At 41.4% G+C, this 24,162-nt stretch overlaps 1 protein-coding gene across 1 annotated transcript in view; it reads left to right on the top strand.

The window, feature by feature from the left end:
• The first annotated feature begins 355 nt into the window (after positions 1–355).
• SYBU (syntabulin) overlaps positions 356–24,162 on the top strand; it is a 42,823-nt gene continuing 19,016 nt past the window's right edge. The window contains exons 1-3 of the mRNA XM_068933135.1: positions 356–494; positions 1,049–1,247; positions 14,355–14,552. Of these exons, the coding sequence (XP_068789236.1) occupies positions 468–494; positions 1,049–1,247; positions 14,355–14,552 (424 nt within the window). The 5' untranslated portion in view covers positions 356–467. The remainder of the gene's footprint in view (positions 495–1,048; positions 1,248–14,354; positions 14,553–24,162) is intronic.

The raw sequence follows: 24,162 nt of genomic DNA, 5'->3' as shown, positions 1-24,162 counted from the left end.
TACGAAGTGACTTAATTCATTATGTTTGTACTTACAACACCTGCCGGTTTGGTGCCTCAGCACGAAACGCGCCGCACAGCAAACACAGCCCGGGCTCGGGCTGCCCGGCCGCTAGCATCACCTGTACGATCTGCACTTGCACGCAGGGGCGGGCGGCGGACGGAGCTGGGCTCCCGGGCAGCCGCGCTCCGCTGCCGCCGGGCCCCCGCTGCGCCTCGCGCTGGGCGCTCGCCTGCGGCGGCCGCGCCAGGCCCGGGCGGGCGGACAGACGGGCGGGCGGCGGCACCACCACCACGTGTCGGGGCGGGGAGCGGCGGCGGCGGCGGCGCGGGGCCGGGCCGGGCCGGGCCGCTCCGCCACCCGCAGCGCAGCGGCCGCCGCAGGAGCAGCAGCCGCGGCCCCGGCTCAGCGCCTGCCTCTCTCGCATGCCAGGTGCCTGCTGCCGGCCGTGCGGCGACTGAGGCGGCATGGGGCCCCTGCGGGAGAGCAGCAAGGTGAGGAGCCCGGCAGCGGCCGGGGGCACGGGGGAGGGGGGACCCGGGCAAGAGGGTGGTGGGGGCACGGGGGGGACGCGAGCACCGGGGCAGTTAGGAGGGGAGGGGGGCCCTGCGCAGCGGGGCACGGGGCTGCATGAGGGGCCGCGGGGATCGGGGCAGAGGGGCCGGAGGGGAGTGGGGGTTGGCTGCAGGGCTGGGGCGGGGGGGCGGGCGGCGGGGGTGGCTGCGGGGCTGGGGCGGGGGGGGGGTGAAGAACCGGGGAGCGGTTTGGCGCAGGGCTGCGGGGCCCGAGGTGAGGCGGGGGGGGGGGGGCCGTGGCTGCAGGCAGGGGGCCGTCACGTTTGGGTCCACCTTCCTGCACGCCCGCTGCCGCGCAGGGCGGCAGGAGGAGGGCGCAGCGCCCGCCGCCGCCGGCGCCCAGCCGCCATCTCCGGGGGGGCGGCGGCCGCCGCCTCCTGCCCGCCTCCGCGGGCGGCGGCGGGTGTTTCCGCGGGGAGGCCGGGCCGGCAGCCGGCCCTGACGGCGCCGGGGCGCGCTCGCTTGTCGAGAAGGAGCAGAAAGCGCAGCCGGAGAAGGAGACGTCCCGCAGCCGCATCCCCCGCCTCGTCCTGCGGCCGCAGCCGCCGCAGCAGCAGAAGGTGTCGCCCGCTTCCGAGTCGCCCTTCTCGGAGGAGGAGAGCAGGGAGTTCAACCCGCCCAGCTCCTCGGGGGGCTCCGCCAGGACCGTCAGCAGCAACAGCTTCTGCTCAGGTACGCGAGGCGGCGCCCCGCCAAGCGCCGCGCTGCCCGGCGGTGCGGTGCCGTAGCCGGGCGGGCGCCGCCAGCCCCTGCCGCCGCCCCGGCGGGTCGCGCCCCCGACGGGCTGGGCGGCCGAGGCAGCGCAGCCACGGGTTTTGCCGCTGCGATCCGGTATCTGCTGGTGCAGTGCGCGTCGGTGAGCGACGCCAGATGCTTCACGTTCTGAAGGCTTTGCCCTCCGCTGCGTGGAGAGCTGGCGGTTTCATTGCGACCGTAGCGGCTTGAGGAGAGAGGTTTGCCTGAACGCTGCAGCCCGTGTTTGAGGAATCCCGAAAAGCCCCCAAGCCCGAGAGTCTCTCTGTTTACGTAAAACAGGGTAGTTGCCATGAAGGGTAACGCATGTGGGTCGGATATTGTGACTCATTTGGATGTTGTAGAATTTCACATTGGTTTCCGTGCATGAATCGGAGCAAAACCTGTAGGTGAAGTCTTCACTGTTATATTGAAGTTAATTTTGGTTGTTGGAGAACTCGGTCTTTTAACAGAAAGTGTTTATCCAGATGGGAATTGGGCATGATGTCTCCTCTGCAGAGAGCGCAATGGCGAGGTGAAGTTTCAGAAATAAGTTAGCACTTTACAACCACAGAACACAGAAGTGTCATTTGCTTTTTAAAAAGAGTATATACCATTATGTATATGGGGAGGGGAAAACTAAACTCTTGCTCTCTGCAGAGTTTAGTGCAGTTTAAGTTCCCTGTCTAGCTGCGACCCACTCGGATACTTACTAAGTGTGAGTAGTCTTTCAGTTCAGTAGGGACTCCTCATCGTGCTTGAAGTTACATACCTGGATAAGTATTCTGAGGGTCAAGTCAGGAACTCCTTGGGCGTTGCATATTTTAAACATATTTTAAAGATTAAAATTAATTTTAAAGATATTTTGGTTATCAGACATTTGGTTGTAGTAGTTGGCATTGTAGAGAGAATAACATTCTTCCTCTAATTAAAATCTCAATTATAACGGATATCTGTGTAATACTTAAAATATCAGAGCAAGTTCCTGAACTTCTGTTTATTCATAAAGTATTTAAAATACCAAAAGTTTTCCTGAGTATAGCCAGAAATACTCATTTTTTTCTTTACTGTGGTGGATCAGATTTTTTTTTTTTTTAATTTCTCCTGAGTAGTAGCAATATATTTAACACTATGTACAAGAATGGTGACTTTTCCTAGATAAGGAACACAATATCCCTCCCTGATTCTAGTATTTCTCTCTCAGCTTGGGTAGATTTTACAGTTCAGACTCAGTGGAATGACCTGTTAGGTTATTTATTGTTTAATGAAGAATGGCTATCATTAAACAACTTAGGCTGGACAAACACTGAACTGTTTTTCCCATGCCTCTTGCATGCCTCCATATTACCTTTTTGATTCGAGTTTGCCTGTTCCTGCAGAAGAAACAAGGAATTAAAATCTTTTGATGCTTTCTAGAAACACATTCTTTATTATGATCTCTCCAAAATGGCTCCTTTTTTCCTTCAGAATCTTTTTTTTTTTTTTTCCCCTGTGTTGACAACTCTTTTTCCTGGTTACTGAAGTTTCTTTTTTGTGATATCTTTTAATTTTGTATTGTGTCCTTCAGATCTATTCAGCATAGTCTACCATAGTGCTCCTTGCTATTCCGCTGCATTACACAGGCTACTTCTTGAGTGCTAGCTGCAGCTTTGTATTGACTCTGGCTCTGCCTAATCTCTTGGTTTGGCAGTTCTAAAGCACCATTCACAGAGGTATTCATGAGTATAATGCTGTTCTTGTAAGCTTTCTGCTAAGCAGAACTGCTCATATTTTTGCTTCCTTTATTCAACTTTTGCTCTGAAAAAAATCATCCTGAACCTGCAGTGGTTTAGTCTGTTCTTTTGTTGTTTTTTCCTTGCTAACAGCTTTGTGCCCATTCTCCTGCTACCTGCAGCACCCATACAGTTGTGCAATACTCAATTTGATTCCTGAAGTCTTCAAAACTTACTGAGCCGAGGGTCAGCCAAGCCTCACCTATGGTTCTCAATGTTTTTATTGTTGCTAGGTTTTTTACTGTGATGCAGGTATAATAACAGTCACTTGCTTGGTTTCCTCGTTCTCTGGTGTCTCTTTCCTGTCTTTTGCTTATGACCATTCTTTATCATGATATATCTAGTTTAAACTGAAATGCAGCAGCAGCAGCAGCAGGTGGCTTCTGATGTCTTTTTCTGGGAAGAGGATGGGGAAGGGCTGTGTGGAGAGGTGGATGGAGGGGCCGCAGTCCTCTAACCTTTCTTTCCTTGATGAGCTACACGTGCCTGGGTAGGCATTTACATCCTAGTTGAAAAGTGACATGCACAGCAAGTGTGTTTAAAGTTAGCGAGTAATAAGTTTGGAAGAGGTGAACAAATGAACACTATGATGAATAACAGTGTGATGGCATTGTGAAGAGCTCATGAGCATGTGGATAAATGGCTTTGCTCGCTATGGAGGTTGCAGCAGCAAACTCCAAAAGGTTCTTGATAACCAGCAGATAGTGTGAATCAGCACCTGGAATAATTCCTTTCTTCTTGACCCTTCCCTCAAAAGGTTGCTATCTACCTTGATTATTGACACCAAGCAGTTATGATAGGTAGATTCCTTTTTCTCTCAGTTAGAGTTGATTTTTCTTCCTTGGTCTATTCTAAATATATGTCTCCTGTTTGATTCCCTAGAGCTTTCGAGCTAGCTCCTTTTCCTCGTGTGCTTACATTGGTCCCAGTGCATACCAGAAGGCTTTGAGTTCTTCTCTCCTTAAATAACAGCACCAATGTCTTCTAGATAACATTAATACTGTTTTCGGTAGGCAAAAGACAGCAAAATAAATGGGTTGAGAACTTTTAGGAACTGTAGTGATTCTGTAAGCATGGTGACAACAGCAAAAAAAAAAAAAAACACTCAACAACAGGAAAAAGGCGCTTAGTTTTTCTTCCTAGTTTCTCAGTGAAGAGGAGTTCTGGCTCAGATAAGTTTTATGTTTGCATGATCAGCTCCTCCATTGTCTTGTAGTCCATCAGAGACTCAGCTGATTGAGTTAGTCAGTTTTTTTACAATTAATTTTGTGTTAGTTTTGCTTGGCAAGTCTGTATGAAACATGATGAGTCTGTTAATCTATTTTATCTGTGATATTCTTGATAAAATATATTTTAATATACTTTGCTTAAGCCAAATGTACATGGGTGCTTTCTGAATATTGAATAGGTAAGTTGAATCTTTCCATCAGTATTTACTGTGCATAATCCTTCTTTCAAATCTTAGCACATCTGAGGCACTGTTTGTCATTTAGCATTGGAGCATTTCTTTCTTCAACTTCTGCCCTCTTTTGGTTTGGACGTCAGCCACAGAACTCACATGTCAAATTATGGAAAAACGTTCTTCCAGCATCTTCGTCTGGCTTGACTGCTACTGAGTATTTCCCCATGTCATGCGTGTTTTCTTCATAACTTACGTTTGGCTTTGAAGCAGCTTGACACACTTACCTTGTCAATCGGGAGGGGGGTGCGTTGTTAAACATCACAAACACATAGTTCAGTCACAGGTGCATGTCTGAACAGGTGTCGTAGCTGCCCTGAGAAAGAATGAGGCTCTCTCTGGTAATTTCAGCTACAGTATTTGCCTTGTGAGGGATAAGATACTTAGGGTGGTGTAATCTTCGATTTTTGCGTACGCATCCTTTTAATATCAAGCAAATTGCTGTTATCAGATTGAAAGCAGCTTTTGGTCTAGAGGTGCTACATTCAGTAGTCTATTTAGTCTTTACTCTTAAAAGAGTCAGTTTGGGCTTTACCTTTTTCTAGCTTCTGCTTCTGAATAGCTCAGCTTTTAAATTTCGTCTTATAAAGAAGGGTTCTAGATCTTTTTAACAATGTCCAACCTCTTCTTCAGCCTTTCTACAGAAGCCAGCCTACCGAATTTCTGGGGACAATGCAGAAGTGATTTGTTCACTGAGATTGCAGCTTTAAAAGAAGCACTTGTGCATTTAATAATCAGTTCAGCAAAAAATTTCATGAGCTAGAGGAGCTGTTTCATTCCTATGGCAAAATATTCCTCTTTTCTTAGGCTTAGCTGCAAACCTCTTTTTTTAACTAGACTCCATAGTACTACAGTAGTAGTATCTCTGTATATGAATGATTATGACTCACTCATCAGAGTTTTCAAAAAAAAAAAAAGAAAGGGTTCAGAATTTAAAATTAAGCTTTTTCTATTATTGTTATTACTTTTACTTTCAGATTTCAAGATCTGGATTCAGTGCTTATTTCATAACTCCCTTTTTTTTTTCTGGTATAAAGATTTTAAAATCTTCCTCCCTCATTCTTTGCACGTGTAGCACAATAAATATGTTTTGATAATGTGGCTGCATTGTAAGCACTGCAGCAGGAAGATCCCTATTACCATATCCTGCTCCGTTATTCATCCACATAGTCCACTTGGACTTGGAGATTATTTTCCAGTTGGCTCAGCTGTCAGTGGATGCTGAGGCTGAGTTCAGAGCACATCCATTAAAAAAGGCGTGCAGGCTTTACGCAGGCCTATTAAAATCAATGCGAGTGCCCTACCTGTATTGCTAGGCACAGATCCAAGGAGAGGGGAATCTGTACAGGTGCAGTGAAACTCTATGCTGTTGGGCAAAATCCCGTGCCTTCTGTCCCTCTGGTAAATAATTTCGAACTTGAATGCTGATGCAGGCGCAATCTCCAGCCAGCTAGCCTTGGAGACTACTAAACTGTTAAAGCATGTATACTTAGCTATATGTTTCTGAATAGAAGAAGATGGAGGAAAATGGCGTGGTGGTGTTTCAACAAGTCAACAGATTGAATCCAGATAATTAACATAAATCACTAAAAATAGTTACCCTGATTATTTGTATTTGTAAACATATACATATGGAAATGGTGAGCTCTCCCATTCTTCTTGTTTCTTTTCATAAGAAGAAATACTTCCTCAGTGATTTGTTTTTGTTTTTTTCTGTGAGTTACTGAATCAAGGAAATATCTGATATATTAGCTTCTCTTTTCTGCAGTCCTTTATGCAGCGCTTCGCACAGTTCTTTATGCCGTTTTTTCAAACCATAAGTTCTGAAGCAGAGCTCTTCTCTGACTCTGAGTTTGCAGGATCACGTTACAGCACTCCGTAAGGCAGTTTAGCGAGCACTGTGATACTTTCCAAAACACACTGCAACAAAATCCGCTTTTAAAAATGCACGTACGGCTTTTGCGTGAGGGCAACGCTCTGGTGACATGCTTCCTTTTCTCACTGCTGTTTCCGTGGAGAATATCCTGCTGGGCCTACTTACATGCAATAATTTTTCATAGTGTTAACCATCAGTTCTTTTGCTGTAGAGCAGAGATGTGTTTTAAACAAGGAAATCAGAAAAGCGTCAAGGTACTTAAAAGCAAAGCCTGCCCGTTTCTCAACCTTTGGCCTTTTCTTACTTCCCTTTCAACTGCACTATTTATTCCTTCCTACTAAGTAACTATCCTTTTGTTCCTACCCCACACAACAGCATCTGAAAGCCAAAACATTTGGCCTTTTGAATGTCTGTTGTCACCTTTTTGTGCATCTGTCAGCGCTGTGAATCTTTAAAGCCTGATCCAGAGCCCACTGAAGTCAGTAGAAGAGTTTCCGTTGACTCTGGCAAATTTTGGATTGTGTCCCGAGAACAGTTAGTACCTCACCCTTTCTAGTGCCCTGTTTGTCACATCTGGCTGTGTATGATGATGACAGTAATGACTTTCTAAGCTATGTGCTGTTTTCTTTGCCACCAATGCGTAGTCCAAATACTTTTATTTTAAAGTAACTTTAACACAAATTTTCACTGGGTTGAATATTGTCATGCCAGTTGAAAAAAACATTGCAAATTGTAGAGGAAATGAAGCTTGCATCTCATCAGCAGTCTTTGATTTTGTTGTATTAAAAGAGAATCTTGATATTTTAAAAGATATTCTACTTGATATCCTTGAAATTTTGGAACAGCGTTCTGTCTTTATGTATTTCACCAAAAACAGTGAGTGGTCCTATGGTGATTCTTAGTGCCAGTCTGGCATTTGGGGCAGTTGAGAAGACAAAAAGCATGCAAAATATGGATAAAACACCAATGGATAGAATATATATGGTTTCCAAGCATCATTAGGAAGCAAACGGTGCAAACTTATGAGATAATATTGAAGCTGTGAGGGTCACAGTTATATGCTGTCAGCTGCTAAGGCGGAATTATACTAGAGCTGTATGAGAAAAAAGGAGTGTAACATTTTGGACTGTTTGAGGAACAGATACAAATTTCTGTGATCTATTTAAGGTTTTTATTTCCAAAAATGGTAAATTCAAAGAAACTTGTGGTTTCTTCCTTTGCTGCATAATAGAATTAAAACACACACACACGTCTTTATATGTGTATATATATATTTCACATAATGTCGATATGAAACGAGCACTATTGCTTATACTTGATATATTCAAAGATGTGCTTAAAAAAACCCCACCAAACAGCCAGGACGTTTGTTTGTCTCTGTTTCAGACTCTTTCCTCCAAAGGCTGTAAACTCTCCCCCTTTAGTTAGCACTTTTCTTTAGAATTTCCAAATAGTTTTTCAGTCCTTTATTATCTGAAACAAATCCGAATGTCTTCTATGACGTGATACGAAAACTTCTAGGAGCCGTGCTATTCCTGATTGTGGTGTTCTCCTAGTAACGGTACTGTTTTTCATTGATATTTTTATTAGTAAACTTTACTGCTTTTGTTCTGTTCTAGTAATACCATTAGTTGTGCTGTAAAAGTAATGACAGAGCCACTAAACCACAATTATATAGGCTTTTTTCCGGATAGTTTCCTAGAACTCACGTCAATCCTACTTATTAGTGCAGCGTTCAGATAGAACGATGGAAGTAGCAAGGACAGCGCTTGCTGCCAAAGTCTATTAAAACTTGCTGCTTCTGTTTAACTTAGCTATTGTACAGTCAGCTGCCAAGAGCTGATATCTTTAGGGGCATATTTATGGGAAATACTGCTTAGTAAAAGATGCCTAAGCTTTAGGAGAGGGTAAATCCATCTTCTTTCACCTTTCTCTCCCTTCTGCAAAGTCTGAGCCTGTTATTGTTTGGGCCGCGCTGTGAGTGAGCGGGGAGAATTTCCTGCTGAATTTTAAGTGGTGACCGATCAGCTCCTGGATGCGATGACTGCAAGCACAAAGGGGCTGGTAGAGAACAGCCTTTTAAAATCACCTGTGTCCTAATGATAGGAATCCAGGTAACAATCAAAAGGAGTTGAAGGTGTTTGGGCTGATTTTACTGAGCTTTAGTGACTTAGTTTTTGTGACTGGAACAGTCAGGTCCGTAGCTCCATCTTGAAAGGTGGACTGTGGAAAAACAAAATGGTTCGCAGCTGTAGAACAGGCTTTGAATATATACAAAATCTAGAAGAAAAGTAGAACTGTAGGAATGTTGGTTGCAAGGGGTCTTTGGAGATCACTTAGCCCAACCTCTTTTTGGGGGCAGGATTGTTATCAGCACTACATCACGTCAGTTGTGGCTCTGTCTATCCGAAACATAAAAATCTCCAAGGACAGAGATTGCACAACCTCTCTAGGTTACCGAAAAAAAATTGTAGAGCTGCTAGCCTGCCTTGCACAAAATGGGGCATAGTTAATTCAAGTTCTGTCTACAGAGACCTAGAGATTAAATGTGGAATTAATTTGCTTAGCAGGATTTCATAAAAGTAGGCCTTGTCAAATAAACATCGTCTCTTTTTTTGACAAGGCTATAGCTTTGGTTGCTCTTCTACTCTGATTTAGTGTGCTTGATTTCCTGCAAGATCTTGGCCTTAGCACCACATGATGTTCTGATTAGTTTTATTAAATACCAACCCCAGTAGATCTTAAATATAGCTCTAAAATGAAGTTAGGATTGATCAGAAGACCCAAAAACTAATGGCCCTTTTAGGGTTCCACTTTCAGTGAAATTATTTGTGAACCGTCTAAACGATGCTATAAAATCTTTCCTGATTTGCAGACGACAAAAGAAATGGCTAGCAGCGGATGACTAATCTTATGGAGTAGCTAAACTCACCTATTGGAATGGCTGCAATAAAAATGAGCTGTTTTAGTACAAATAAAAATTGAGGAGAATATCACACTTAATTTATGCTCCCTAAATTGTCCGTGGGTGGATGTGGGCGCCTCCAGAACGCGATTCGGAGTGTCTTGATTAGACAGGCATTGGATTCCTACCTGTTTGGAGCTTAATGTTGTGAATGTGAATATACCCCAACTCTGCCTTTTTATATTTGGCCTTTCACTTTATACTTCATCCTGTCTCTTTTACTCTGGTCCTCGGGGTTATCCAGTTGTTCCAGAATGAAACTGTGATTTTTACAATTAATGATGTTTTTCAGCTTAGGGGTGAACCCTTACGCCTTACTGATGTAGCTGCCTAAATGAGAATGTTAGTTACTCTAGGCTCCTTACACAGTCAATGGAGGGAGCTGAGATCTTCCAGACAGTGATTCAGAACAGTGGGATGACTTGGCTTCTCTGGCGAAGCCTAAAATAGGCTTTAAGGCTTTATTTCTGACTCATCCTCTAGAGGAGCCTGTTTCTCTCAATTTCATACAGAATTTAGGTGATACATTCCCTTTGGTGTCTGTCAGCGACTTTCATTAACGCATAACTTGCTCCTCTCTTACAGGAACATTCATGAAAGGAAGCCCAAAGCAACATTTATGGGTTTAAAAAATGCTGAGTAGTCTGGCAGAATGGGAGATTATCCTGGAAGGTTCTGAAATACACCTGATGGTTCACTGTAAATAAAGACAGTGTGCCATCCGTGCAGAGCCGTGACTACAAAGACTAGGAGGTAGAGAAAGGGAAATTTCAGGTAAAAGTAGGGAAGTTATTTTTGCCTTAGTACACTGAATTCATAAGGCCTCTACTAGAATTCTGTGTTCAATTCTGGAATCCACATTTCATAGAGGAAGTACAAATTACATGTAGTTTAAACATTGACCAAGGAAAGACAAAAATGTGACAACAGAAAAGAGATCATTTAGGGAACGAACAGTTCAAACTCATAAAAGTGCACAACTAAATCTGGCAGGTAAGAGTGAAAGTAGAAATGAGAGACAGCATAACTAATTTTTTGGATGGACCGAGGAAGGAGGTTGTATATTCAATATTACTTGAAGTCTTCAGGATAAAAAGGCAGTGTTTTTCTGAAGAGGGCTCTAAGGCATATTCTAGTATATATTCTAAAACCTCTGTGCAGGGAAAATCAGAGATTATCATGTCACCACTTACGACCTTAAAGTCTATGAATTATATGGTTAGAGTGTCACTACCTTTGAAACTGTTTATTCTTTGACTTGAATATTTGAAAGTTAGTCTATGAATACAAATGTCACAGTACTCTGAGCAACTTTCCTATCTGATCCTGTTTGTGTGACAAGACACTCTCCCATACTTGGCCTTGAAATACACTTTTGGCAAGTGTATCTGATCTGGGAGAGGGGTTAGACATAGAGTTTCAGTGATGAAATCCAGCTGATGTTCAAAGTGCAAATCCAGTTCCAGAGCCGCCTTAGAAGGCCAGCGTGAAAGAAAACGTCGTGAATACAGCTAAGGAAGAGATGGAAGTTGTATGTTATTTACTTATTTTATCTCTGTTTGTCAACTAAATCATACAGGAAGATGAGAAGCAGTGACTTTCATAGCAGATTTTGCCAGCTTTCTCTCTGCTATCTTCCTAATGCCCATATGCCTGTGGAAGTAAGTCACATATATATATATAAATTGTGAGAAGTCTTTGCCTGACATCCTTACTGGGGCATAATTATAAGGCTAAGTCCTTATCTGACCATACTGAAAACTACATTCATGTGTTCAGCAGAAGGTAAATTCCTTTTGGGGCTCATCTGCTTCTGTTCCCCACTGCCAGCTTTGGAAGTAGATTCCTTACCTTGACCTATTTCTAGGCAGTTTGACATTTTCACCTCTTTCCCTCAGAATTCTTAACGTTCGAGTTTTGGAGGACCCCATATATATGTGTGTGTGTATATATATGTGTGTATATATGTGGCAAATGCTAAACTCGAACTGTCTTAGTTACATTCCTTCTCTAGTGAAAGAAGTGTTGCATGCTTTGGCAGCGAGCAGTTTAACATCGAGCCCTTTTTAAGCCTGGTTATCTAAGCCCATGTGTAGGATGGAAGTTGGCTCTATCAGTTTGATGTGCAGTGAGGCTCACCCTTTCCAGAGGAGGAAGCGTTGCATGGAGTTTTTATCTGCTGCTGTTCTGCAGGGAATTCAGCTGCCGTATTAAAAGTTTAGATAAGTAAATAACCCTTTAAGGCTTCAGTAGTAGGGAAAAAAATGAAGACAAGCGCTGGCAGTTTAACTCGCCATTGAACAGTTGGGTGGCACCGTAGTGTTTACCGTTATTTTTTCTTGTAACAGAGGGGTCAGTTGCAAGTTGATAGAGAGGTGTATCCCTCCAGTTTACAGCAGAGGTTTTCTTACCCTTGGTGATGAGCTGTGGTTTTTGTTATGCAGCTCTTCCTTTCGTGTAGAGGTAAGCCTTTTGTTTCTTCAAAAGGCACCGCAAAAAGCTGGTATTGGCAGGCATGATAAAATGTTTATTTGGCAGCATGCCCTAGATTTAGAGAATTTGTTTATATTTCTGGTTAATGTCACGTAGAAGAAACTATACGTTATATTAAAAGTAACAAATGATCAGAGGAAAGAGGAGTACACTAAAATCATTCATTTACTTCAGCTGGAGTGGAAATACTTGGCTGGTTATTGGCGTGTCTAAAGGTCACAAATGATAGTAGAGAAGACCTATTGTTCTTTATTCCAGGTTCATTTTATTCCCTTAATAAATGCCCTGTTGCAACGAAAGCTGCAGTCCTTAAGCATGCAATGTGGATATATACATATATATATAGTATGTGCATATGTATATTTGATGTAATCTGATCATACAATATCATCAGTGTGATATCAGAGGAAATGTTAACTGGTAATTAAAATATTTGTTTTTGATTGCTTTATTTTGCTACTGTATTTTCTTATCTCAATTGTTTTCACGTATTTGTTTTTAATGCCCTAATTCCTAAAGCTGCAGTTTAGATTTTCGTTGTTTCTAACTAACCCTTTTTAACAAGGTTTTATCAGCTCCTGAGGTTCTTCCAAATAGAATCCCTGTAGCTTTTGGAGTTATTTGTACGTAGAATCTCCCATATAAAATGCATCTGTAAGGTCAGCAGAACCTGTCTGGCTATTGCAGTGACTTTATTGGTGGAGACACGAAGTAAATAATTTCTGGTCTATATATATATTTTTTTTTAACACAAAGTTTTGAAAGTAATACCACATAGAGAAAGGTCACATGAAAAAGTGAACTCCAGGAACATGCACTTTTTTTCTTAGTAGCAGTCTTGCCTTCCCCATTGTTTTTCAAGAAACTAAGAAACTAATTCTGAGTTGCAGAATAGCAACAACATGTCAAAAGGAGATCGTTGCAGGCTTAATTGAGCTGAAGGAATCAAATATGATTAAGTTGGATTAGGTGCTTTGCACCGTTATTTGCCTTTGTGCCCTGGAGGTAATTCTTAGAGTAGCTTTGGCTACCCTCTTGGCTTAACATCATTTCTGTAAGTTTGCACAAGCCTCAGTAGAAGTACTGGTTACTATTATATACTCATGTGTATAACCCACATTGGCTAATCAGCACTTTTAGATAATTTGCTGAGAATTAGAGGAAGAGTATGGAGAAACGAGCAGCAGAAGGCAGTCATAGGAACAAATAGGTGGAGCTATGAGAGCATTTGGTAAGGTAGGGTAACCAGGAAAAAACTATTTCTCATGAAAAGATGAGGTGGTTTAATTGTATTGAGGGAGCAACAGTTAATAGCAAAAGGGGTGTCCTTTTACCTCAGAGCTAGAGCCGTATACTGACTTCAGGCTATCTGCAAAGCTCGTTGCAAGATCAGGCTTGAACTGGATTATGAATAGGATGGAAGTGGTAAGTGAAATACGGTCATCCAAATTATTTGGTTCAGTTGCAGGTACTTGGGAGTTTCATGTTATGTAAAGATCCTGAGAACAGAGTACAACTGTATAATTAAGATAGTGGCTTCCGCTTAGTCCTGGGAAAGAATAAACAATTACATTTCTCCGGGAGAGTAAATATTCAGGGCTTCCCAGTGTCAGGGTAGCTTGCTTGTTTTTTATTATGCATCTTCAAAACCACCGTGACTATTACGGAAGATATGATTACTCTGGAGGGATTTAGATGAAGTTACTTTTGGTATGTGGGTTTTATCTTGCCTCTGACTTTGTACTTTTTATTTCATTATCAGGAGTTTGAATGTTTGTAGTCCTGAAGCTTAGAAATTATGATTTCTTCCGAAAGACGAATGCTGATATAATATAGCACTGGTGTTTACCCAAAATAATTCCACTTTAAACAAAATCAGTGCATAGTATAACCTTTTTAGAACTAGGTAACATACATCCCCTTGTTATGAATGAAAGACTTCTGTGATCACATTTTCTTTGAAAGAAAAAACAATTTTAAGAAACCTTTATTAGTTTGTTAAATAAAAATCTTCACTATATGCAGATAGAGTGTAGATTGTTCTATCATGGTTCAGATAGGAGCCTATCTTAAAAGGAAAGTACGTGACCCGTGCTTGCTTTTTGTCCAGTATGCACACAGTGACGCAGGTTATTCTTATGTGTATTTCTTAACTTTCATGCCATAATATTCCCTTACCTTGGTAAGTCAAGAGTTTGCCTTAGATCTCAGTTTTCACTATCCGGCCTGTGATTTTGCACTTTGTCGAACTTACTGAAACAGGCATTTGCCATTTTAGTCTGCCATAAGATATCGGGCACTTTTTCACAAAATGGGAGAAACTGATATAAATGAGGGCCCCATCAAGTTTCAGAGTCACAGTTAGGTAGATCGGATAAGTGTTTCTGCTTGTGAAGGGTTATAGCCCAGACCCTTTTTCTTATTCTACCAGCTTCATGTATTTCCTAGTTAGAAATTTTGATGTTTTCCCTTTTCTTTTCAGATGACACTGGTTGTCCTAGTAGCCAGTCAGTATCTCCAGTTAAGACTCCTTCTGATGCTGGAAACAGTCCAATCAGTTTTTGCACTGGTAGCGATGGAGACTTCACTAGAAAGAAATTTCATGCAGGGACAATGAGCGAAGGAAACCTGCAGGTGGCTCGGTATAAGAAGGAGACAAAGACAAGCCTTGTAAAGCCCGGTAAGTATGCCATAGCCCCCTTCATTTCTTTAATTACTGTTTTTAACAGACTGATATATCTACAGGTGTTTAGATGCATTGTGTTGTGCTATATGTCACAGAACCAATATTGATAGGACATAATCGGGTTCTTTCTGTGGAAGCACTTGCAAGGTTTCAAAACGGTATTAGCTTTTTTATGGAAATATAACTGATTGACATCTTCACTTTCTTTTATGAGACTAGATGGTGATGTCAAATAACAACTAAAATGGATTTTCTGCCGTTCCATGGTAATTTCACACACATTTCACTGGGCAAAGACAGATGACTGTTGCTATCAAAACAAAGAATTACAGTCTTTTAATGGTGTTAGATTTATGATTAGATCCCGGCTAAAGTTTATGTTACCAAGCTGTGACGGTTCTGGGGGTATTGTATGTCGAACCAAGGCAAGATAAGGGCCAGTCTAAATGTGGGAGTTATGCAAATGTAGATCGATAGTACATCATCTGAATCAAGAACATATGTCACATTGCCTCAGGCTAATAAGCCACCTTGGACCATCAGCACTTGCTTGTCATACATCCAAGACTAAATAACCTGGTGTTTCGTAAGCCAGTGTAATTGTAATAAGTAGATACAAAAATATTTTTGTAATTCGTGTACGGTGAGCTCTGGATTACAAATGGGCAGAATATTTGGGTTATTATTTAATCAATCATGGTTGCAAAGAGGGTGTTTTGACCCTGTGCAGAGCCAACTGGAATCAGCGTGGTTTGTTAGCTCAGGTACTTCATGGCTATGCCATTTCTAGGGCCATTTCACCTCTGGAAATAATTTAGCTGTTTTCATTTGGAGCCAGCTCAGCTTTTCCAGCACCGTATTTCTAGAGTCGGGAACAGCAGAGAATCTGGCACAAAAATATTTCACTGGCTTTGTCACTGAAAAGGATAACTGGATCTAACTTATCACTAGCCCTGGAAAGTTCTTCAACTTATTTCATAGTACGCGTGTTAACTGGGTGTTCCCAGCCTCCTGTTACTCTGCAGAATGGACAATTGATTATATTTTTGTAATTTTGTTCTCTGTTCCACATAAATCAAGGAATCTAATGCAGGTGGAGTGAAATGAACATAATATATGACAATCAGATCTGCAAGCATGACTGTCACAACCAATTTGTATGTAAATAAACTTGTAACCTAAGAAAAGGTGAATAAAGGACTTTGAAAGTTTATTTTGCTAAATGGTGCTATACTCATGGAAGAGAATTATGCACTTGTCTCATTAAGTAACTTAATTGTTTTCAATTATTAGACTAAATCAAACTGTAATATTGAGTTAATAGCCTTCAGCATTAATAGTTAGAAGTCAACTTCATTTTAATTCATTCAAATCTCTGAAATGAGTTAAAGAATTGTATTTTTAAAAGACTATTTTTTTTTAATCCATATTTCTTATAGATAGTAGTCTTCGGTAATAATTTGACCTGTGTATACCTGTGTTTCTTTTCTTGTCTCCATCTTCACTGAATTATTTGGAGTCTCCCAAGCAGTTTCAGGTAAATATGAAACTGATTAGAGGAATCAGTAAGGTTGCAAGAGTGTAAGTTGAAAGGCTGAAAGGGGGAAAATAAAGGCAATCTGAGTAGAATTTTAATAAACTTTAGATGGGGGGTGGGGGGGTGGGGGGGAAGAAAACTCAGTCAATCCAGATAAGTCAATGGCACCTTGGCTTTGTGATATATTCTTTGGGCAGCTTGACGTACTGACATTCTCACCTATTCAGTTCGAAGCTCTAATTTGTCATCTGTGTCACTTCCTTTTAATATTGCTCTGTTCTTGTAGGTTGACCGTTCTGTAGCTGTTAGTACCTCTTCATTGATTAATCTCTAAGGTTGAAAAATTATCTCTGGAGTTCAAGCATATCGTTCATGGGATCTATCAAAACTGTCAGAGCAGGAGGTAGTCCTAATTTATAATAGGTCTGATATATAGTCACCTCAAAGTACTTCCTACCAATTAGCTCACACCTTTTCTAGCATAAAGTTGTCAAAAATCACATTCTAGTCAATGTGAGAGCTGGCACAGGAGAAGGGCATTCCTGAAATGGAAGGGAAGCGAGGAGATAGCTAGGGTTCGTTTTTTTTTTTTTTCACTTTGGTCCACGGGGATTAACATAATTCTCTTCCTTTCCCGTCTCTTGGTTTCACATGGATCCATTCCATTCCTTATGACCTTTTTGTGCATGAATGCACAAATGACCCTGACAGGTGACCCAGTCAGAAAGATACAGTCCTTGTGCAAAGAGAAGTCACTATAGTTGAGCAAAACATGGAGGGAGTAGCAGGGGAGCAATAGAAGGGAAGTGGGCTGTGGGAGGAGAAAGCAGCAGTACATCCATGCCATTACGTAACCTACTTCTATATACCTCAGCTGGATATCTCAAAGAACTGTGCACAAAATATCTGTGCATAGTATTTTTCTCTCTACCAAAATATTTGCTGATTTATGAATATAATCGTGACATAGTATTTATCTAGAAAGGTCTGGTGATAATGACTGCACAGCAGGAGCCATAAAAGACAAAAATCCAGTACGCTACTCTTTAGAGTCTGACCCATGCTGCAGTTCTGTGGGCAAGTGCATAAATCAGAGTGCACCTTCAGACTGCCTGCCCTTTTACTGAAAATTTATGTGCTTCTAGCATTGTTTTCTGGGAACATGCTGAATCTCAGAAGTAACACTCACACAAATATTTAGATAATTCAGGAAATGTCAGAGTGGGATAGCATTGAGAATGAACCCTGGGACGACTTTAAGCTGTTCTCAAGCTCCAATGTTTTTTGCTGCTCTAGCAATAGCACTTCATCTTTCTTTTCCATGCTTAAAAATATCAAATATAGTACAGCTTTCTCTTCTGTAACAGCCTAAGACATCATTATATGGATCTAAGTCATATTCAGCTCTCGAAGTAATAACACATTAGATTTGGAGTATCATTCATAATTTATGTTGTCTGCTCAGTGAACTGTACTTAATCCTAAAATGCGTTATTGCTGCATCTTGCTAAACCTCTGAAAGTTTTATAATCATAGAAATGTTATCCATTTGTGATAGTTGGTGATATTTTTATTCCACGTTAAATCTGGATCACAGCAATGTTATAGATGAATTTCAGAATAAATGTCAGAATGAATTGAAAAGACCAAACTGATAGTATCACTTAGCATTGGCTTAAAACTGGCCGCTGCTTTCCCTAGTAAGAATGGAGAGGACAGGTACATTAGGGAATAAATATAACGTCCGCTCCGGTAAAAAAAGTTGTGGGCCTTTTAATTTTGGGATTTTAGAAAGGATCCCTCTCTTGGATGTGATTCATTTTTTGCAGTATTAAAAGCAACGGGAAATTTGTTGCAGGAAATGGCCCCAGCAGAGAGGTATGTAGAATACTTGATCAGCACTAGTGCTACATTTCTCTCAAGGTGCTGTACTGAGACCTATAGTTTCTGTAAATGTATATCAATAGGAACATGAGCACTTAAACGTATTCACATTATTGTTCTAATGCTACGGAATCCCATCCTGAATTCCTGCAGCTGATGTCCAAATCTTATTAAGGATAGCAGGAACTACTTTGCTTTCTTGAACAGTCTTTCCACCTCTCATTTTTTGACTTCCATAGGAATGCTCAGAGTAAGTTGGAAATTCATGATAAACTTAGAGGAACATGGATCAAGAAAAGAATCTCAGGTGCGAGTTGTGTCAATAACTTTTAAAAGGCTTGTAAGCTTAAAGCAACACACAGCTGTATGTGGTTTTGAATGTCTGTGTAATTCTAGAATGGCACCTGATCAACTGACTGTGTTCAGCATTTCTGGCAGGAGTTCTGGTCTTTGCTTTCCTGCTTTTGGCTTCATGGGCAGCCTTGGTCCAGTCTACTGAATGATCTGAGTGAGGTTTGTGTTGGAGCTATCTCTCAGAGTCCATTGAATGGCTAAAATTTCATATGTAATCATTAAGAGTAGAGACATTAAGACTGTCCCAGACCTGTTAAAATAACTGCTTTTGAACCTTTATGAGCCTACAGAGTAGAGATTAAACATCACTGCATTAAAGTAATCCTAGATGAGCTGCAGTTAAGGTCAGCCCCAGAAAGTCTGACTGTTCATTATTCACAGCTCTGTTCAGTAACAACCACTCCAGGCAGCAGCAGGCTATACAGAAAAGTTCCCTTTCACTGCTGATAAAACATTTGGCTATGTATTGCTGAATCTGGCTGAACAGTAACTCTCTGGATTATACTGCAGCTGAACTGCAATGTATTACATTTCGGGAACGGTAGTCATTTAGAATTCAGACGTTAAAACTTCATTCTGTTCAAATTAATAGGAAAATCTCGGAGGCTTTAACCACATAGACTACCTACCTTTGCTGTCTAGGCTTTTATTCCTTTACGTAGTGCGTTGTCCAGATCTGTTGTTCAGTAGTTGCAATGCAAGCTTGTGATCTTCCTTTCCTGCCTTTAATATCTGTGCGCTTTCATATCTGAGTTCATAGAAATGACGGAATAAATGAAAGTCATCTTAACAATCACCATTCATTTAAAAACATCTTTTAACTTATAGTCAAAATAAGTAAAGTTGTACTCGGCACGCGTTGCCGTTATGGTCTTTTCCACTTTTTCCTGGTATACTTTTCAAGTCACATGTGCATAAGACTTGGGGTAGGATGTCCCAGTCTGAACAAATTAATCTTTGAAAGTGTTAGGACTATTAGGGTTTGTAGAAGTGACAGACAGAGAAACCGATATTGGCCTTAAATTGATTGTGAGCACTGAGAAGGTGGGGGGGGGGGGTGCCTTTTTAATTAGCTTGGGCGCAGTTAGCAAAAAGGAGACAAGGAAGATGATTTCTCTGAGCATTTGGAAATATTATAGTTAGAAGTAGATAAACCAAGCAAATAAGACAGGAAAAGCGAGTCTAGCTGTTAAAATGTAGTATTCTTCCTACTGATTTTTTTTTTTTCTTTTGGTCTGGTGCATGGGCATTAGATTCCCTGGAAACTACATGACCAGGAACTTGCTCATCTTATGCAAAGCAAGAATAGTGAGCAGTTGATTAATGTAAAATTAACAGATAAGAGTATCCATGTTGTTCATATATATCTGAACGTATCTGTATTCTAATGACAAAGTCACCTTATTTGGTTATTTGAAAAGCAAAACATAAATTTCCTGATTTAGCTTATATTACTGAGACCTGGCTTTATGATTTTGCGGATCCTTTGTCATCCCACTCCCTCAGTTCAGTAAGGTAATATGGGAATAACAGTATCTGACGCAAACGTATGTCTATGTGCTTCACTAAAAAACACGTTAGTTCATGTGTAAGATCTGGGAGAGGATTATCTTAGAGTTGATTTTGGAAATCTAGTTTATTCTGAAGAACTTTATCTTTCTGATTGTAGATAGATGCAATGGCAGGATTTTCTTTATTTTTATCTTGGGAAGGACTGATGAAATATTAGACAGACATTTTTTATTGATGCATTTGTACAACATTGTATTTGCATGACTTCTGTTCATTCTCTGCCCTGAATTTCTGCTAACTGTGGGAAATATAATAGAACTGTTATTCCTGTTGTTCAGGAACAAAGGTGCAGAATACAGGAACAAAGGTGCAGAGCGTGCTGACTTGAATAGAGCTGATGTCGTGCAAAGAGATTCATTGTTCTTTGTAACTGTGAGTTGTACTTTTACCTCTTATGCTGAAAAGCCTTTTAAAGTGCTGCTGGTGTACTGTATGTTCCAAGGCGAAGTCACCGTTTGGTTGTTTTAAAAATAAAATAACAACACAGGTATGTGTTTGGTGGTAACAATTTGCCTTGACTAATCCCAGAAACAAATTAGTATGCCTCATTTTAAAAGCAGCTTCATACAAAAGTGAGACTGATGAGAAAAACTCAGTATACTGTATCTCTTTCTGCTGTCACTTATTTAGCAGTGCTTTATAACCCACATTCCAACACAGCACTTTTTCTGAAGGAGGGATAATTAAGAACAAGAGTATGTCAAAGAAAACTAATCCAGTTGTAAATGCAAGGTTTAGTCAGAGTGCACCATACTCCTGCAATCAGCCCTAACTTTATGTGTGCAGGGAAGATGAGAAGATGGGTGCCTTCGTTCCTGGGAGTATTCAAATAATTGAATATGTGGCTGATATCAAATGTATATGAATACTAAAATTAGGAGGTGAGCTAAATCTGATTCAGTGTGACTTAAATAATTGATCTTACAAAAAAAAGTTCTGAAGATAGTCCGAGTGAAGTAAGTCGATAACAAATGATGCACTGTTTTGTCTATGATCATTAAGTTTTCCAAATACTCTTCTTTTTGGCTCTCCTTAAAGTATTTGATTTAATGATGAATCATATTTTGATGTGGCCTTGTTTATTTGTAAGTACATTGTATTACGGAAAAATCAAAAGAGCTTTTAAGTGAAAACAGGAAGAGCAGAGGCCAGGTTCCCTCAGTAACTTAAACTTGATAAGGATGGCCTTAACTTGAGCACTAGATTTTTTAAGCAACTCAATATTTGGAAAAGAACAGATACGCAGTGGTCAAGTACTTGTGCTGCTGGAAGGCTTTCCATCTGCTTTTTAGAAAATAATATTGACAATAGAATGGGAGGGAGCGCTTGAGTATATATGTCATCTGCCTTGGATATAGGTACATGCCTTGTTTCACTTCTGTACTGTATCTGATAGGAGACCAAAAGCAGACATCATACCCGTCCTAATATTCGGCTCTAATGGCAGATTTATTTCCTCTAGAATTCTGTGCCACTATTTTCCCCTTCTTATATACGGACTTCATAATGTTATGTGGGACAAGAGTGGTTGAGACCTTTTCTAACACAGAATCTAACAAACACAGCTGTGGCAGTTTTTGACCTTTCTCTTGTTTACTTTTTTGCTTTTTTCCCTCTCCCTAGCTCTTCATTTTTGGCCTACTCAAAATAGCTGTTGATGGTTGTGGTTTTTTTTTTTTTTTTAATTTTTTTTTAAATAAGAGTGTTTCCAGATAATATATCTGTAGTCACTGAGCCCTCCTGCATGTTTTACTGATAGGATCCGTTTTAATTTCACGTCGGTTGCTATGGAGCCGTGTAGATTTGCTTACTTGACCTGCTAGCGCGGGGAGTTATTAAAGACTCCGTCTCCATGGATACAGCGGTTCGAGAGTATACTTCACAGGGAGATCAAAATACACAGATCTCCCTTCCGAGGGAGAGATGCAGCGTTCGGGTACGAGCCCGTGCTCTCCTCAGGTCTTACATCCTAGGACTGAGCACGGACAGTATCACTCTGCGAGGGCTTTCTGAGCGGTAGCAGTTGCTGCTTTAAACTTCGGTAGATCCTGGTGCGCTGCTATGGGGGCCGACCGTGTGCCTCTCGTTTCCCCTTCGCTCCTCTTCCTCCCGCGTGCTGCGGGGCGGCTGTCGTCACTACGGCGGTTCTGGAGTGGTCCCGTTCGGCTGGGTCAACAGATCCAGCAGAGCCGACAGATCCTAGTGGGGCTCGTCTTGTCCCGCGCAAACCCCTGAATATGCGTGATTCAGAAAGAGGTGAGGGTTTGAATCTACAGCTCTCCTTAGGTTGTGTTGGGGCCTGGACTACAGGTGGGGCCTGCCTGTCTTTCTCTGGTCCAATGACTTTAATTGCTTATAGAAAGTGGGACAGCTTTAACAGGTGACTCTGTCATTTTCTCTTGTAGTGATTATGGAGGCTGTTTCAGAGGTGAGGGAGATGGGAGCTCGTGGTCCTGAGCCAAACCAGCCAGAGCAGTGATGGGCAATAATTTGTCTGGCTTGAGTTCCACATCTGCAGCGTAGTTGTAGTTGTTTCTGCCTGAGCAATTTGACTGACAAAATCAGTGACTCTGGCGTGCGGTTTTTCTGACCAACTATAAGTATTTAATTTAAGGACGAGGAATAGTACCCTGAACTCACTGATTATACCAATTAAATCTCCATTGACTAAGCGTTGGCCCAGATATAAGTGCCTACAGTAGAGACATCTCACTTTAGTGAGATGAATCCCACCCATGTCTCCTGTATCCTACAGGAGGTCTCTGACAGCTGTACCATTAGTCCTTATTGGAGCCAAGCTGAGTCTTTTTTAATGCTTTTTTTTTGAAGAGAAAGGAAGGTCAGTCTTAGGTATTTAGTTGCAGAACGAGGCTTGTGATTGAACATCAGGCTTGGAGGTTGGTACCTATCTCTATTTAGGTCAGCAGGTTCAATTAAATGCCTTTTTCTCTTCTGTTCCTCCCTGATAAGCTTAGGTATTTGCTGATTGTTCTCTTTCCGATGACCACTGCCTCAGGTGCCTAATATTATATGGGGAAATTGTACGTCTGATTTTGCACTGAGAATTTCATTAGTCAGCCGGACATCTAGGAGTCGAGCATTGCAATGTTGAAATATTTTTAGGAGCTAACCCAAATACATTCTGCTCTACAGCTCTGAAAAATAAATATTTTGAGCAAAAGACTTGTGTAAAGTTTTAAGAAAATGTTAGCATGTCACTGTTTTTCAGTTTGGATTTTATATGTATTAGGTATAAACTTTGAATTCAAACAGATTTCCTTGCATTGGTGTGGAAAACATGTTCTAATAACCAAGTATTTCTTTCAGACGTGAATAGATGAAGTAGCAGCTACATACACTGTTTTACTTCAAAGTGTTCTATGTTTTTGAATCCAAATCTGCAAGTTCCTGTTACATTAAATCGGCCTTAAAAAAAAAAAAAACAAATTTTTAATTCTGCATCACAAATTTTAGGATTCATCACCTCCCGAAAACTCTTTCAGATGCTGGTGAGTAGACACAAAAGCAATTAGTGGTTGGGAGGTAGACGCTCAAAACATGCATCTCTTATCACTCGGAAGAGTCTCAGGGCCCACCAAGTGCCCAGATATAACAGTGAAAACCACATATCTAATAAAGAAGCCAGCAAGTGGCTAAGGAAAACGCAGAAATTCTTCTGGAGGAAATGGCAAGTAAAGGGCAGAGGCTTAAACCCCACCTGTCAAAGATAAGTAACTGCTACCTGTTTGGCTGGAGGGACAAACTGCCTACAAGCAAGAAGTCATGGGCGCAAATCATCTTCTGGAGCTTGGTATCTATGTCCTTTCTCACAAAAAAAGAAAAAGACCACTGTCATCTAGTCCAGTAAGGGAAAGGGGAAAGAAACTTAGATATAGAATCTGTTTCTGCCTCTGTTGGACGATGGACTTCAGCGTGTACGAAAAGCGTGCCCTTGTCACCAGGCTGTTAAATAGTCTGAGAGGACTCATGGAGCCCTCTCCCCGGGAAGCTGTTCTACTTTGTGTAGTTAAGTAACTGTTTCATCAGGGATTTGAAGCCAAGATCCCAGTATGCACACCCTAACCCCTTTCTCTAGCCCATTAATTATCCTCATATTGCTCTAGTTTTACATAAAACGGGGCATCCATCTTTAACGGGAGCCTCTCACTCGAGGATGCTCTGCACACTGGCCCTGTCTCTGACCATGGGAGGGCTGGGTTCAAGCTTCCAGGGGATTCAGATATGGGACTGTTACAG

The sequence above is a fragment of the Struthio camelus genome, chromosome 2 (assembly GCF_040807025.1).
Source record: "Struthio camelus isolate bStrCam1 chromosome 2, bStrCam1.hap1, whole genome shotgun sequence".
Taxonomy (NCBI): Eukaryota; Metazoa; Chordata; class Aves; order Struthioniformes; family Struthionidae; genus Struthio; species Struthio camelus.
The sequence above is the reverse complement of the archived record's forward strand: the minus strand, read 5'-3'. Positions and strand labels throughout refer to the sequence as shown.